The 12,321-nt window shown below is 43.0% G+C and overlaps 1 protein-coding gene across 1 annotated transcript in view; it reads right to left on the reverse strand.

The window, feature by feature from the left end:
• Positions 1-5,710, reverse strand: part of dhcr24 (24-dehydrocholesterol reductase) — a 10,906-nt gene extending 5,196 nt beyond the window's left edge. The window contains exons 1-4 of the mRNA XM_030773052.1: positions 5,227-5,710; positions 3,756-3,911; positions 2,119-2,224; positions 976-1,094 (exon numbers count right to left, since the gene is read on the reverse strand). Of these exons, the coding sequence (XP_030628912.1) occupies positions 976-1,094; positions 2,119-2,224; positions 3,756-3,911; positions 5,227-5,457 (612 nt within the window). The 5' untranslated portion in view covers positions 5,458-5,710. The remainder of the gene's footprint in view (positions 1-975; positions 1,095-2,118; positions 2,225-3,755; positions 3,912-5,226) is intronic.
• Between the last annotated feature and the right edge of the window lie 6,611 nt (positions 5,711-12,321).

Below are 12,321 nucleotides of genomic sequence, written 5' to 3' on the forward strand. Positions count from 1 at the left end.
AGGGAACAACAAACCGCACAGCGTGAGTGAGGCCAGTTAATGACCAGTCAACACAGGTTCCCCCTCTTCTTCTTTCTCTCTCTCTCTAACACACACACACACACACACACACACACACACTCACTCACTCTCTCTCTCTCTCACATACAAACACACACACACACACACACACACACACACACTCACTCACATACAAACACACACACACACACACACTCACACACACACACACACACACACACACACACACTCACTCACTCTCTCTCTCTCACACACAAAAACACACACACACACGCGTGTGTGCGTGCACATACATTTGTCACACCCGGCTTACTGATCTTACGTGAATGATAAATCCATTGATGAGTAATAAGAGTGTGATGGGTGTGTCACAGGGATGTGCATCTCCATCTCTGAGGCCAATACAATACACATCTCAATGCATTGCCAACGATCCGATACATTAAAGATACATATGAAGCAACTACAAATGCGATACGATATGATTCACTTCTATTGCGATGCAGTGCGATACGACACGATTCGATTCAACACAATGCGATTCAACGCGATACAATACAAAAGACTATGATGCTGTGCAGTTCAGTATGGTACAGATAGTCTGATTTTATTTCTTTGGTTCCTCTTAACCAGACTCCAACTCACGCGAGACTTGGCCAGAATTGGCCACTGACAGCAGTGGAGATGAGAAACAGTTTAGAGAGGAGGAATCAATCTAAATATTATTGGACACTAATTATTGGTCACATTTCTAAATAATAAAGGCATAGGGCCCCTACCAATAATGATACGTAAATAAATCGGATTTTACTGATGCAAAGAAGTTAGACACAATACATCCCGAGTTTTTAATCGGGGCAATTGCATCGTGAACTTTCATGCAGTGTGTGATGGCTGTGTCAGTGTCTGATGGCTGTGTCAGTGTGTGATGGGTGTGTTGTATGATGGACTGACCTCAGTACAGCGGACCAGACTTCCGTCAGCCAACACCAGTTCATAGGCCACACAGATATGCTGGAACAGACCATAGATGTGGGAGGAAGACTCGATTCCAGTGCCCATAACCAGTCCACCTGTGTGTGTGTGTGTGTGTGTGTGTGTGTGTGTGACACAGAGAGAGAGGGTATTTTAAACTCTTGTCCATTTCTACAGATGCTAATGCTGCTCAGTCATACACCAACACAGTAATTTCAAGGGAACATATTTTTGAAAAATTAAACAAATGATAATAATGAAAAAACAGTCTATGACTGAAGAACATTTAACGAATAATTAAATTATATAAACCACCCCATTGTTACTCTTCACTCAGACACTAAATGCAATCTCCACACAACAGAGTGACGCGGTAACAGGCAGGACTGGTCTCTGATCATTCCCATCCTCTTTAACCAGCAGAACCAGAGGTGTCAAACTGATGAATGGAGTAGTGTAGTGTGTTGTAGGGCATATGAGAGAACTGTTTGTGTAAAATGCATTCACAGCAGACAGGAGCAGAACCTGCTCTCCCTTCACCTTCAGTCTCTGCAGACCAGTAAATGAATGTGTATCTGTACAGACAGAGAGTGTTTGCAGATGGCGTGTGTGCACTTTCTCCGAACGAGAAGAGCTTTCAGGAAATGGAGCCATTTCCCCACTAATCTACCCTAATCTGCCGGACCACTGACATTACTCTCCTCTAACTGAATTTAATACAAGCGTTGATGCTCCACACAAGACACACAGTATTGATCCTGTGAGAACGTAGGCCTGTAAATGCTTCTCTCTGAGACAATGTGTGTTTGAAGGCACTGAACAAAAGCTTTCCAGCTGAGCCCAGTGATGGAGAGACAAAACAGAGGACATTCAAAGAGAACAGCGTGATCGAAATACATCAGAAATGTATGTCCATTTTTAAATGTCATATGTGATACTCCACATGCTTAAATTTAGTACTGGATACTAAAAGCCCTAAAAGCTTTGTGGTTGTAGAATGAGAGAATTGGTGAGTGTTTCATGCGGGTGCTTTTTGTACCACATATGGAACTGTTACCCTTGCTCTGATAATTGTCTGTGATTTGTTTCTCTGACTCCGCCTTCTCTTACGTGTCATCGTACCTACTGTGAGGTCATCAAGCTCAGGCAGCACAGGCAGCGTCCAGCCAATCGAATTCAAGAGAGCTGTCAGCTGACCCATATTGGCGAGGGGTTCCACACGCACCACCTGAGAGAGTTTACAGAATCAGTTTATACACAAACATGTACACACACACAACACAGCTCAACGGGCTGGTTCGATTTTGCTCCAGATCCAGACCGGACCTGGGCTGCGTCTTCACAGACCACATTACAATCAGAAACATGCAATGAGAAACCCACCACCAGCTGTTCCAATCTGCTCCTCAACTCTGTCACACTCCTGTTTAGAATGACTACTAAGTTCCACTAAGCATTAAGAAAAAAACTAAGCATTAAGAAAAAAACTAGGCGTTAAGAAAACCTGAAAATGCAGTCAAGCCTAATCATTTTGTGAACTGACAATAATTATAGAAGCATATTAACAATTACAATTGCAGATAACAGCATTCTTATAACAGGAACTTCATGACATGAGTCTTAAAGTCAGGCCTCCAAACAAAAAAATCTACACTAATGAATAAAGTGTTGTAAAGTGTTCTCTCTATCATTTGTTAAGTATTGTGTTACAGTGTGTTACTCTATATGTACTATGTTACGCCACATGGACTATATTACAGCATGTTACGCTAAACCATTATGAAGGACTCTGAATAAATGGCACGGGTTACCCTAAACAAACTCAGACACACACTTGTTCAAAAGTTTAAATAATACTAGAGCGCTCCCCAATGATGAACTGGGAGGCATTATAGCACGTCTCTGCTATAGCGCCACCTAGAGGAGGAGGTCTGTCATATTGCTTACTGTCGAAGGCTACAATCACACTGCAGGCAAAGGTGGCCCAAATCAGATATATATATGACTCAGATCTGTTCTGTTTTCATGGCAGTGTGAACAGGACAAATCACATGGACTCTGATCTTTTCAATTCTGATTTGGGCCACTTTCATATGTGGTCCTAAGTTGGATACAGGTCTGATTTTTTACAGTGCGACCTCAGTCTGAACAGCCATATCGAATTCATGTGACTTTTACGTCACTCTAGATCAGCGTTCATCACAATTCTGTGTTGGTGGGAATCACTCGGTGAATACAAACATGGAAGACAGCTGCTCCTCAAAAAGCCATAATTAAAAATTCTTCCCTCCTTATCATCTGCTCACAAATTCGCTGGCTTCCACCGCACATCACCTTATACATGAGACCGTAAACGCTGACTTCATCGGCCTCCGTGTTTACCTCCGTATGACAATGTGTTGCGTGTGACGTCTTTGTTATTGCTCTTTTATGCATGCAGGTCAGTTCAGGATCGTGCCCAGTTCACACTGGAATCTGATCTTGGTCACATTTAAAAAAATAATGTGAACAGTCAAACAAAAAAATCAGATCTGAGCAGTCAATCCGAATTGAGCACTAAGGCTTGAAGTGTGAACATAGCTGTTTTAGTCAACCTTTCACAAGCTAAGGTGAAATGAAAAAGCCTTTTCACCTATGTTAATGAGTTATGCACTACTCAGATATCTAATTATCGTCTAAAATAAAAAAAAGTCTTTATCATGATAATCATGACTAACATAAGAGATTTGATACACATGTAAAAAGAGGACCTGTTGTACCTGTCTCTGGGTGTCGACTTCCAAGATGTCCATCAGATTAATCATGATGTTCTTGTGTGTCTTCTTGTATTTTCCCACACGCAGAGACACCGTCAGCCAACCAGGACGCCCCGTGCACATGTATGTTTTACCTCCCTGTTTCCTCCACTCACGGACCTGGAGCAAAGACACATAGAGATTCTTACACAATATTATCTCACACAGACACACTTACATAACCACAAAACATGACTACACACACACACACACACATTCACACACACAGACACACAAAAAGACAAACTTACATTAATATACTGACCTGATCTCATACACTGAGATTACTACACAATATTTTCTCACACAGACACACTTACATAATCAGAAAAAATGACTACACACAAACACACGCCCACGCGCGCGCACACACACGAACACAAACAAAGACAAACTTACATTAATATACTAACATGATCTCATACACTGAGATTACTACACAATATTTTCTCACACACACACACACAGACATGCACACACACACACACACACACACACACACTCACACAAAGTCCATGACCTGTTCTGTGTGTGAATAGTGTAAAGTTGTAAGAGGCTTTGGTACATGTAACTAGCAGGTTTGTTGGAACAGCTTTTACTCTGCCTCCCACAACTAGCAGAAACTTGTTTTTCTAAAGCCTAATCCACCATCTAAGATCAGGTGCATCTTTCTACTCAGCATGGTGTGTGGCTTGGTCATAAGTTAAAGCCAAAATCACGGACTCTAATCCATTCGGACTGTGTTTTGCAGTAATGTGTAGGTGAATATGTTTTGTTTTAATGTTTGAAGCATTCACAAAACAGTCTTTCCACATCCTCTCTGGCCCAAAAAAGACAGAGAGAGAGAAAGACAGAGAGATAGAAAGAGAGAGAGAGAGAGAGAGAGAGAGAGAGAACCACACACACACACCGGGGAGGGGAGGCGCAGGCATGGAGCAGATCCAGACAGACCATGCCGCCGCATTTAGAAATCAGTATAGTATTCCAACATAGCAAGCCTGCAGACCGAATAAGTCCGCATACGCCTCCGTTACAAAAATAAAAACAAAACAAAAACCCAGGCAAGAAATTTATTCAAACGTCATTCAAAGACGTCTCGGTATTCTATTACTCAAGAGCACGGTACAGTCTTCGGGCTCTCCTGATCGGTGACGACAGACTGTCACACATCACTGAGAGAAAAGACGAACTGTCCCAAACACACAGAGAGAAAACTTGACACGCTTGTGGCCCGGAGTCGGCGGCATTGTTCATACCCTGTGAAGCTATACTCTCTGTTCTTCCTCAGGGTCTGCTCCTCTATAGAAAATCTGGCTTATACACCCAGTTTCGCCACGAAAAAAAAGGCAGCACAGCCACAGATGGCCACTAGATACGATATGACTCCCGATAGATTACTGCACATGGACAGGCTGCACGTTCCACATTTCCTTACCTGTCTCTGAATGTCTTTGACTCGCTGGTCATGCTGCTTCGGCGCAGAACACATTTTGAAGATGATCCACGCACGCAGGTAATAGTACACATCGAAAACGACGGACAGGGGGAGGAGAAACAGACAAACGAAGATCCATCGCTGGTGAATTATAACGTAATCTAACCCTTTGACTTTTATCCACAAAAGAAACAAAACAAGAAGTCCACCAAGATACAGCAACGGACCCATGGTTACTTTGTGTCAGGAAAAGCAGCAGTGGACTACTGTTTACTCGGCCAATGACAACTATGCACAAATCTGAACAGATCTGTTATCTGAAATATCTGTTAACGTTTCGTCCTCTGTAGAACGAAGCGTCTGTCTTCCGGGAGGTTGCGAAGATTTTTCAGTCCTTACAGAACAATCGACAGAATTTCAGAAATATATTTTTTTCCAAAAGTGGTCCTCTCTATACTAGAATGCCGACCTGAAACCGCAAGATTCGACAGGCAGATCTTCAGAGCAACGAGAAACCTGCCAAGGTGGTCTAAAAGGCCCTCCTCCATTCTTCGCTGATTGGACAGTATCACATCAATTCGGGAGACTCCAGTTGTTGCGTCTTGAGCCTTTGTCCAATCGGAAAGAGGAAAGACCGTCACACCATTTAGACGGTCCGATGTGTTCATTATCGTTCAACAGTTAAGTAATGGAACTATACATAACCATTCTGCAATTATTAACCATTAGACCTAAAAAAAAAAAAGAAAAAAAAGAAAAAGAAAAAAACTATCAACAAATCAGTGGCGTTATTCAAGTCAGTTAGAATATTGGTGTCTTACAGTTAATTTGCGTGGTTTCTATTCTTTCTGAAATCTAATGTACGCTGATAAAACCGCGTCTGGAGAAGTTGGTTTATTCGCTAAAACAGTGAAGAATAGCCAATTTAAAACAATCATATTTAAGTTGTCATGTTTAATGCGTCTGTGTCGACTCTAACGTTGCAGTCATTTGAGTGCATATCAATCAATAAACACATTAGATTCATGGGTGGGGCAAAAGCACTTATGATACTACACAGCCGTTTGACATCGGAGCTACCTAGACCGCTTCCTTCAGCTATGCACATACACTCAGAATGGAGCGAGTGGGACACAAAGGCAGGGGCTCTGTTGTGACAAACCCATCTCCGTTGTCAACGGATCTATTCTCGCTGAAATATGGAATTTACTGATATTAAATCCGCAAGTTAGATTTATTTGATTTTGGCAAAGAGGAATCACGCGGAACGCAGATGAAGACTAATCAGAATAACAGGATATATTTTGCGTGGATCTACTTAGGCGAGCCCAACTCAAAAAATAAGCTTTTAAAACAAATGGAGAATATCAAAGATGAATGACTGCGATATTGCCAGCAAAGATCACTTTTCCAAATTCTCCTACATGAGGATATTCAACTTTTAATCTACTTGCACTTTTTTCCCTTGGGGTTTCCCCCAATAAACATCTCCCGATGGAGGCGCGTTCTGTGCAGACAGCTCCCGGCGGATTCTGCAGATAACAGAACAAAACTTGGCCGCTGAACTGAACCTGTAAGATGCCTTCCTTACACCACGGGGCTATTTTTATCGGCGTGTTCTTAATTGTTACCGGCGGCTCCACCGCTTTCCTGACATCCAGTCAAAGCAGACTCCAGGCTTTCAGTTTGTGCTGCGTAGTGCTCGGCGCGGTGATGCTGATTTTGGGGCTTTTCTGGGCGATGAACGGAAAGAGCAATCCGGCCGTTCATAGTTACGAATACCCCCATGACTACAGTCAAGTCCTGTTCAACCCACCGCCCGGACACCACCTCCCTGAGTCCCATTCTGTCTATATGCCCAGGTTGGTAACACTTTGGGGGACAAAGTCAGTAGTCGATTTTGACTAGTTTTAGTCATTTAAATGATAACTGTAATTCTTATGCAATTGTTTTGTAGTTAAAAATACGGTTAAAAAATCAAAATGATAAGAAATGTCACGTCACTTTGAGGTAAAGACAAACCTACTCTTTTATTCTTATCAGTCAGTTAAACCAGCATCTATCTGGAATGGCATCGAGTCAGACTCGGAAACATTACGCTCTGAATGTCACATACAACTAATCACGAAGATCCGAAAGGTTTAACACATACATGGCCTCTCACTGTTTATGGTCATATACTCCTGAGACATTGCTATATATCAGACCAACGTTAGCTTTATTTTCCGCAAAACAAAAACGTAAATGATATTTTCAGCTACATAGGACTGACGGGTAATCTATGACCGGTGTCAGTCTGTATTCATTATGAAGATCAATGCGAGATCTAATTCTCTCTCTCTCTCTCTCTCTCTCTCTTCCTCTCTCTCTTTATCGATACAGAAGTTCATCACATAAAATATTTACTAGAATTCACGTCTGGCAAAATCTCGACCATCTTAATTTTCTACTTGTCATTATATAATATATTTACACCATTTTCTAGAATGATCCCAAAAGCATCCCAAAATCTATCCATTAAGCGGTTTACTTGCTGCCAGTGTTTTATCGTATTATCAAGCATTTATGCAGCCCTAACATCCCTGTAGTTTGGTTCCAAGAGTTGAATTTTAAAATAACTACATTACTGCACTACTTCCGCCATCTAGCGTTCCATCAGAGGCATAGCTTTTACCAGTTACACCCATTTAGCGTTCTGGTGGAAATCACCTTGGGTTTTTAACTTTTGACTCTGTCTAACGTAAAATTAACTTAACGGATTTAGACAATTCTCTACACCCGCCTACCTTTTCAAACTCTGCGTGTGTGTGTGTGCGCGTGCGTGCGTGTGTGCGTGTGTGTGTGTGTGTGTGTGTGTGCGCGTGCGTGTGTGTGTGTGTGTGCGTGCGTGTGTGCGTGTGTGTGTGTGTGTGTGTGTGTGTGTGTGTGTATGTGTGTGTGTAGGCAGAGGCTGGGGTATGGAGAGGACTTCGACTACCCGCCCATGGAACCCACATGCTTCAGCCCGTCTGGCCGAGGTCGGCCACCCCACTGGGACATGGAGCCCCCTCCCCCGTATGAGGTGGCGATCAAAACGACACGGAGCTCCACACATCTGAGACGCAGCTATTCAGACACACTGCTCCCGACAGAGCCGCTATTCAATCGCTCACGGGAAATCAGCTTTGAAGTCTGACGACTCGGCCATTTGCTTTACTCTTCCGACACCGCTCGGTTAAAAACAACCACTCTTACCCCCATCTACGGCCAACCATCAGTGTCGTAGCGGTATTAAGAGTGCATTATAAGCCCCGCCCCTATAACCCTCCTTCCCCAATCAGATTTGACACTCAAAGCCTCTTCAAACATTCTCCCTCCACCAGGTTGAGTCCAGGCAAAAAGGGTACATTTAATTTACCAGATCTATGCAGTTTGTTTAAAGCGAGACTTGACCTTGACATTGCAGTATGTCACATACCTCTCTAACTTGGCAAAACCATCTCACTACAAAGACAATTCCATGATGTGACAGTGATGATCAAAATGCTTCTGAATGTAAGGTCTGATTATGGAGCTGTGTACCTGTGTCTCTAATGCTGTTCTCAGCACTCCAGAGAAACACTGGGACTTGTCTAGAGGCCTCTTCTCCCTCTTACCTATGTATGACTTCATGTAAAGTTAATATGCATGTATAGAGATCCTCTACAGAACCGACATGTGTAACTAATATCGCTAATGCAAAAAAGGGAATGGATTTCTGAGGGGGAAAAAAAGCACACTATCACATCCATGTGTTGTAGACAGAAAGCTGTGTGTGTACAGAAAATGTTTTCACCACAGTGAGTCCTATTTTTGTGTCTTTTTCGAGCACACATCTCCATGGACCTCATAAACATGGATCTCACTTCGCTTTGCCCAATCTGAGTTAAGTAAAATTTAAAAGTTTCAGCTTACAGGATCATAACATCAAGACAAACAGCTGCTCAGATTCTTCCAGGGAATGTTAACAAGTGCGATTATTGTCACGTGTGGCCTTTTCCATGGCAAGACACAGAAAGCAGGAAACCCTCAGCTGCCATGCACAGGACACCTCCTCCACTGTCTGCCGATGACAATCATCTCTGCTAGGGGAACTAAATGACTACGATCTGTTATTGGATGAAATATTACTGTAATACATCATTTGTAATCTTATCAAACGGAGCTTAGCATTGCATTCTCTCTGACTCAACCAAAGTGACGGTTAAATGAGTTTGTATCATGAATGTTTTCCTCTGGTTCCATTCTCTTCCCTAAAGTAGTGTGTCTCAGTGCTGCTCCTGGAAGCAACACGGCTCTGCATAGCCTCAGGTCTCTCCATGCTCTAACACACCCGGTTCGGTTCATTAAGGGTCTGATAATTAGCTGATGATGTTGAATCAGGTGTGTCAGAGCAGGCAGAAGTTGGACGTGTGCAGAGGTGTGGGGATCCGGGAATAGGACTGGAAAACTCTGCCCTCGCACACTCTTATGAACTTTACTTAACCATACCTCGTGCCCCAAAACCTGCATGACACAATCTAGAGGGTGTGCGGACACTGGTATGCTTCTCCTATGTAGGATGCCTTCTTTCCTAAACTATTAAACGTCATGTCAAGCAGCTTTAATTTAAGGATTCTATTAATGTACAAATGGGTCATAAAATGTTAAACAGGGCATTGCCATTCACACTGTAAGCCCTGAGTTACTACTAAGTAAAGAGCACTTGCTTTTCTTGACAAAGAAGTAACGCTTGGCGCAATATAGAGCACCAGCGACCAGTTTTGAGGTGAGACACGAGACAACTCGAACAGAACAATACGAGCGTTTATTCATCCGTGATATATACATATATTAAAAGATGTTGAAAAATAAAAATGCCTCAATGAGTTTACAACCATAACACGCTTAAAACTTAAGTGGCCTGTGAACTTTTCCTCGACGTGCACATATATGCGTATTCATACCTCAGTGTGCATCAGTCGTGAATTCGTTCAATGGGAGCTTCACTTATTTGTTTAATGAAACCCAAAAAATCAACTAGTGCTTCGCAAAGTCGCCGAATTCCATCAACACACTCGTAATCACAACAGAAAATAATCCTTCCAATCAGTCGGCAGGATCCAATCAAAGAAAGCCCTTTCTGACCCGAGGCGCTCATAACTGGAATGCAACAAGTCTCACAAAAGATTCATTTAAAACACCAGAGAGTGACATGCTCCGGGAAAAATTAATCGGAGCCTAGACGTGCAATAAATTGAGTACATCTTTGAAACGCTCACATTTTATGGCTAACCTAATTCGCTGTTCTAAGAGCATACATTTAGTCTTGTGGTCAAAAGCATCGCTAGCGGCAACAAACGCGGTAGCTGAACTGGTCCAGACCATGCAAATGTTTTACCGTGAACAGCGTAACTCCCCCACGCCCCCCCCCCCCCCCCCCCCCAAAAAAAGACTCAGCCTCTTCCTCTCTGGGATGAGATTTACTGACACGGACATCCTTCGCCCGCCCTGAACGGCGTTGTTCTAGGGCGTACTGTCGAGATTACTCCTGCGCTTTGAGTAAATGACAAATGATCGTCTCCAGTACACATTTGCTGAAGTCAGTAAAACTTCGGTATACGTCACCGTAGTTTACTCGAGTTCATTTTGTTTGGTCTTGACCTCCTTTCCTTACTGGCGAATGGATACCATCGAGGAAGCTTTTTTGGAGTTCAGGGAGAAACGTGTAACAGCTGAGACCGAAATCCAAAAGTAGCGAGTCAGCCGTTGCCAGCACAGCCTCTTGCTCTTCAGCGAACTTCACAAGGTATGCACAATGTTAGTCAAGTTGTGTTTTGGGCGATTATCTGGACTGTCAGTTTAGGAGAGTAGATACAGTGTTGAAGTCAATTTTTCTTAGTTTTGCGCCAGAGATTCTTAAATTTGATGATACATCATTAACCAAGCCACAGCCTTGTAGCTAGAATTTACTTTTAAACAAAGCGCTCGTTCACTCGTCCTGGAATAAGCGTTACCAGCTGCTCGCCTTCGGGTGCAGCATGTTTGTTTGAAACAATGAGTAATTTGTCTTAAACCAGTTTCACTGCCTCGTACACATTTAACCACTGACGCGGAAAAAACAAGAGATGCTGGCAACAGGCAGATTATTTCTGCCGTGTCTGAGTAAATGGTAGATCATTGATCGAAGAATGTTTGCGAATAATGTTACCGTCCGTACTCTCATCTCCCGGTAGGTTAACTTACGGTCTGTCGCTGTGAGAGCTGGCGATGTTGAGATGACGAGAAGATTGAGTTTCTTTCTGTGCCCCTGCTTCCGTCGTCACCACTGATAAACTGCCTCTGAAAAGAATCATGACGACGCATTCTGGACTAACATACACGTAGGCTACACCGACGGTCATTTGGAGGAGTCCGCGCATCTCTCTCTGGGCAATGGCGCAACTAAGGTGCTGAACCATGGCGTACCCGCACGGCGGTATGGTCTCCTTGGGGATCTTGCTGATGACTGTGGGGTTTGTGTTGTTTTTGTTCTTGGGGAGTAACGCAATGTTGATTGGTCTCGGTTTGGTCGTTCTTGGTCTGCTTGTCCTTATCTATGCCATCTGCAAAGTAATGAAATCCAGCAACGTTGCGGTGCCTGGACACTTTCTCTTACATCCGCGCACTGGAACACGGTACAGCCACCACCAAGCCATCGCTATCCAGCGGTAAGTTATCAGCGCCAAGGCAATACCATACATTTACAAACACGGTGGTTCCTCGTTTTCTCATTTTGTTGGATAGCTTCGTTGAGCTGACCGACAAAAAGCGAGAAAGGTCCAAAAAGTATGAGGATACTCTGTTGATAATCTAAAGTATAATTTTCTGTGACATTAATCAAATTAATCAGATGGAAGGGTAGCCAGAGATCACACTTCGAAATCATCCACAGGTCAAAGTTAATTGGAGTTAGAACTGTATTAACCAGTAATCAATTCTATATTAAGATTCAGAATTGGCAGCTCTCGGCTGCAGTTTTTCGACGTCTAGTTTATTCGGCGTTGTTTAACTGTTGTATAAGAGTTTTTAAACATATTTGTTCTAAAAATGAACCCC

Source organism: Chanos chanos, chromosome 4 (assembly GCF_902362185.1).
Source record: "Chanos chanos chromosome 4, fChaCha1.1, whole genome shotgun sequence".
Taxonomy (NCBI): Eukaryota; Metazoa; Chordata; class Actinopteri; order Gonorynchiformes; family Chanidae; genus Chanos; species Chanos chanos.